A 3,606-nucleotide genomic window follows, 5' to 3' on the forward strand; every position below is an offset into this window, starting at 1 on the left:
CTTTTACCGCTTTTATCTTTATCGGGCCTTTAGGCCTTTGGACTTTTATCGTCTATGTTATTCCTATTTCAGACTTTCGGTTTATATCGTATTTTATATTTCAGATGTTATCGATGTTGGGCTTTTAGGCCTTTTGTTACCGTATTGACTTTTATATTATATGAAGATTATTATTATTTGAGTTGTATTATTATTTTATTTCCGCTTTTATCAATTTATTATATTTTGAAAGTGGCGGGTGTCACACTTTTCTGGAGAGTTACGTCTCTGACCTCACTACAATCCCGTTGGATACCTCGAAGCCATTATGGGAAGTTCACTTACTTGACTTAAAAACATCAGACGCTCAAAATGTCGTCGTTTTAAAGATTCATCACTCGGTCGGTGATGGTATGTCTCTAATGTCTCTAGTCCACGCTTGTACGCGTAAAACATCAAACCACGAAGAGCTCCCGAGTTTACCGAACGAGAACCGGCTGTCATCAAAATCAATGGCCGGTTATTCCCGGTTAATATGGATGGTTATGTTGGTTTGGAATACCCTTTGTGATGCATTGAAGTTTATTGCTACGACAATGTTTCTTAAGGACACTGACACACCCATCAAAGGCGATTTCCGGTTAAGTAAAGCGGATGTGTTTGGTTCATCGTACCGTAGATCTTGAAGACATTAAGCTCATCAAGAACGCCATGAAGATGGTAAACTTTCGACCATAAACTTTAGAGAAATTTCCTAGACTTTTTGTCACAAATATAGACTTCAAAAATAAAAATGACCAAAATAGACTTAAATGTTTTATCAAAAGAAGTAAATATACACTTATATCCCTAGAATCGTACCGTAGATCTTGAAGACATTAAGCTCATCAAGAACGCCATGAAGATGGTAAACTTTCGACCATAAACTTTAGAGAAATTTCCTAGACTTTTTGTCACAAATATAGACTTCAAAAATAAAAATGACCAAAATAGACTTAAATGTTTTATCAAAAGAAGTAAATATACACTTATATCCCTAGAGTTAATTAATCTAGACATTAGGGTTTAGAGTTAAAGGGGTGGGGTTTAGGGTTTAAAAATAAAAAAAAGTTATAATTTTCAAAATAAAAAGTGTTATTTTGATCATTTTAGTTTTTGAAGTCTATTTTTGTGACAAAAACTTAAAAAAGTCTAGTTGAGAAAATTGCCTAAACTTTATATTAGTGATATTAATTATTATACTCTACCATATTACATTTTCATATTTGATCTTATTTTTATTTATTTATCAGTTCTGGCAGACCGTCAACGATGTATTACTTGGAGTAGCTCAAGCTGCTCTCTCGGAGTACTTAGAAAGAAGATACGGTAAATTGTTATGATTTGTCTTTTAAGGAGCAATAGTTATGATTATAACGTGTGAAATTTAATAATATTATAACAAGATTGTAGGTGAGAAGGAGAAGAAAGCAGGAGAACACGAATCTAAAAGGAATTCAAGTAATATGCTTAAAGAAATAAGGCTAAGGGCATGTCTGCTTGTAAACATAAGACCTACTACTGGAGTTCAGGCAAATTAAGCTTTTATTCTTACAAAACTATATAACTATATATATATATATATATATACACTACACAAATTATATCTTGACTACAAACAGATTTCAATATTGTCATTTTCTTGATTAAGAAGTGCAGGATCTAGCTAATATGATGGCTAAAGGATCTAAGTGTAAATGGGGAAACTGGATTGGCTATATGCTCTTTCCATTGTCTCTTGCGTTACACGATGACCCTTTGGAACATCTCCGACGAGTCAAGTCGATCATTCACAGGAAGAAGAACTCGTTACAAGTTTTGCTAACCTTCACCTCTACTAAAATCCTAATAAAAATGCTTGGAGTTGTGGTCAGTCTAATGATACATAACCCCTCTTTGTTTTAGTTAAAATATCAACCATAGTCATATCTGAAAATTTTATAATAAGTTGGATAATAATTTTTCGCCTAACAAAATCACAATATATAACCTAGTGGGTTGTATTAATATTATTGTTAAGTCAGTCGCCACGGTGTATAAATACATGTTTTATATGTTGTTGACAAAGAAAAAAAAACTACAAAAGTTCCATCAAACAAACATTAAAAGACTAACCCCGTTCATTTATTGTTTTAAATTAGTATAACAATTAATCTTATGAATTTAAAATATTGCAGAGGGCGGCTAGTTTAACAAGCAGAACAATATCAAACACAACGATGTCGTTTTCAAACTTGGTGGGTCCTACTGAAGAAGTTAGCTTATATGGGCATCCCATCACCTACATAGCCCCGAGTGCTTATGGACACCCCCACGTAGAATCGTTAGCCATGATCTATTTCATATTAACTAGTGATTACTATTTGACGATATCATTGGTCTTTGATCAGGCTTTGACGATGCATTTTCAAAGTTATATGAACAAGATGACTATTTATTTAACCGTGGATCCAACGGCCATTTGTGATCCTCATCAGCTATGTGACGATTTGGAGGAATCTCTAAGAAGCATCAAAGCTGCTGTCCAAGAAAGAAATGCTACTCAATAGTTTCAAATATTTTCTTCTGATTCAGGTCAAGAAATAATAATCAAAACTTGAAATGAGACAAAGAAACCATTAGAAAATTTCTAAAAATGAAGACTATAAAGGGTGCTTTATCAACTTTGTTTTGGCTCTTATGTTCAGAAAAAGTTATGTACAAACTTTTTTCCAAAGAAAAAAAAAATCTTTAGCCAAGAATAAAACGTGTAAAAAATGGACCTTAGTCAGTAAGTTTAGAAGGTGCAAGACGAGTCTATTACAATGAAGGTTTATCTTTACATATATAAATTGCTTACTAGCTCCCTTCCGAGTTGACTAACATGTCACAATTAGACAGAGACACCAGTCTAACACGTTTCTAGATCTACTCAATTCAAGAATCCCTCTGATCCCTTCATGACCCCTAGCCCTTATGTTTCTGTGTCTACTCTCATTCGACACCAAAACCCTTATGCTTACGGTCTTCTTCTGAGGTGGTACCTAATTCTAGGCACGTCTTTCACTATTTATACTTGTATATTTAGTGACTTGCCTTAGCTAGCTTCCCAAGGAAAAGATATTACCATATCTTCTTTTATGGAATACTTCCAAACCTTCTTCAAAATCTTTTAGAAACCTTCCCTTGATGATTTACCTTTTCTCCAAGATAAATCATAGCTTCCTTAGCCTCTAAGTAGTCTTTACTCCAGCTCTAAGTCGACTCCAATTCCAGTCTTCAAGTTAGCTACACAGCTTCACTCCAGCTTCAATTCACGGAGCACTTCTTGTACAACTTCATGTAGTACTTTATAACTGGTACATGGACACCTTAAGGAGTTGTTTTTTCTTCTGTTTCTATAACTCAGTTATCACTGCACTAACAATGTCCCAATTATCGCTACATTTTTTTAAGGTTTGCTATCCCAAATCATTTTAAGAATTACGTCAGTTGGAAGAAACTAGACGTGAATATGCTTATAAAAAGTAGAAGATGGCTCAATGAAGATCTAACATAAATCAAGTTCACTGCCTCAATGGCAGAAAGAGAGCTATAAAACCTTGCAGA

At 33.9% G+C, this 3,606-nt stretch overlaps 1 protein-coding gene across 1 annotated transcript in view; it reads left to right on the forward strand.

Moving 5' to 3' along the window:
- The window catches only part of LOC106330586 (O-acyltransferase WSD1-like), a 10,540-nt gene extending 7,971 nt beyond the window's left edge, over positions 1–2,569 (forward strand). The window contains exons 3-9 of the mRNA XM_013769029.1: positions 248–654; positions 725–744; positions 833–886; positions 1,281–1,347; positions 1,432–1,550; positions 1,678–1,887; positions 2,409–2,569. Coding sequence (XP_013624483.1) covers positions 248–654; positions 725–744; positions 833–886; positions 1,281–1,347; positions 1,432–1,550; positions 1,678–1,887; positions 2,409–2,567 — 1,036 coding nt within the window. The 3' untranslated portion in view covers positions 2,568–2,569. The remainder of the gene's footprint in view (positions 1–247; positions 655–724; positions 745–832; positions 887–1,280; positions 1,348–1,431; positions 1,551–1,677; positions 1,888–2,408) is intronic.
- Positions 2,570–3,606: the final 1,037 nt, after the last annotated feature.

This window comes from Brassica oleracea, chromosome C3 (genome assembly GCF_000695525.1).
Source record: "Brassica oleracea var. oleracea cultivar TO1000 chromosome C3, BOL, whole genome shotgun sequence".
Taxonomy (NCBI): Eukaryota; Viridiplantae; Streptophyta; class Magnoliopsida; order Brassicales; family Brassicaceae; genus Brassica; species Brassica oleracea.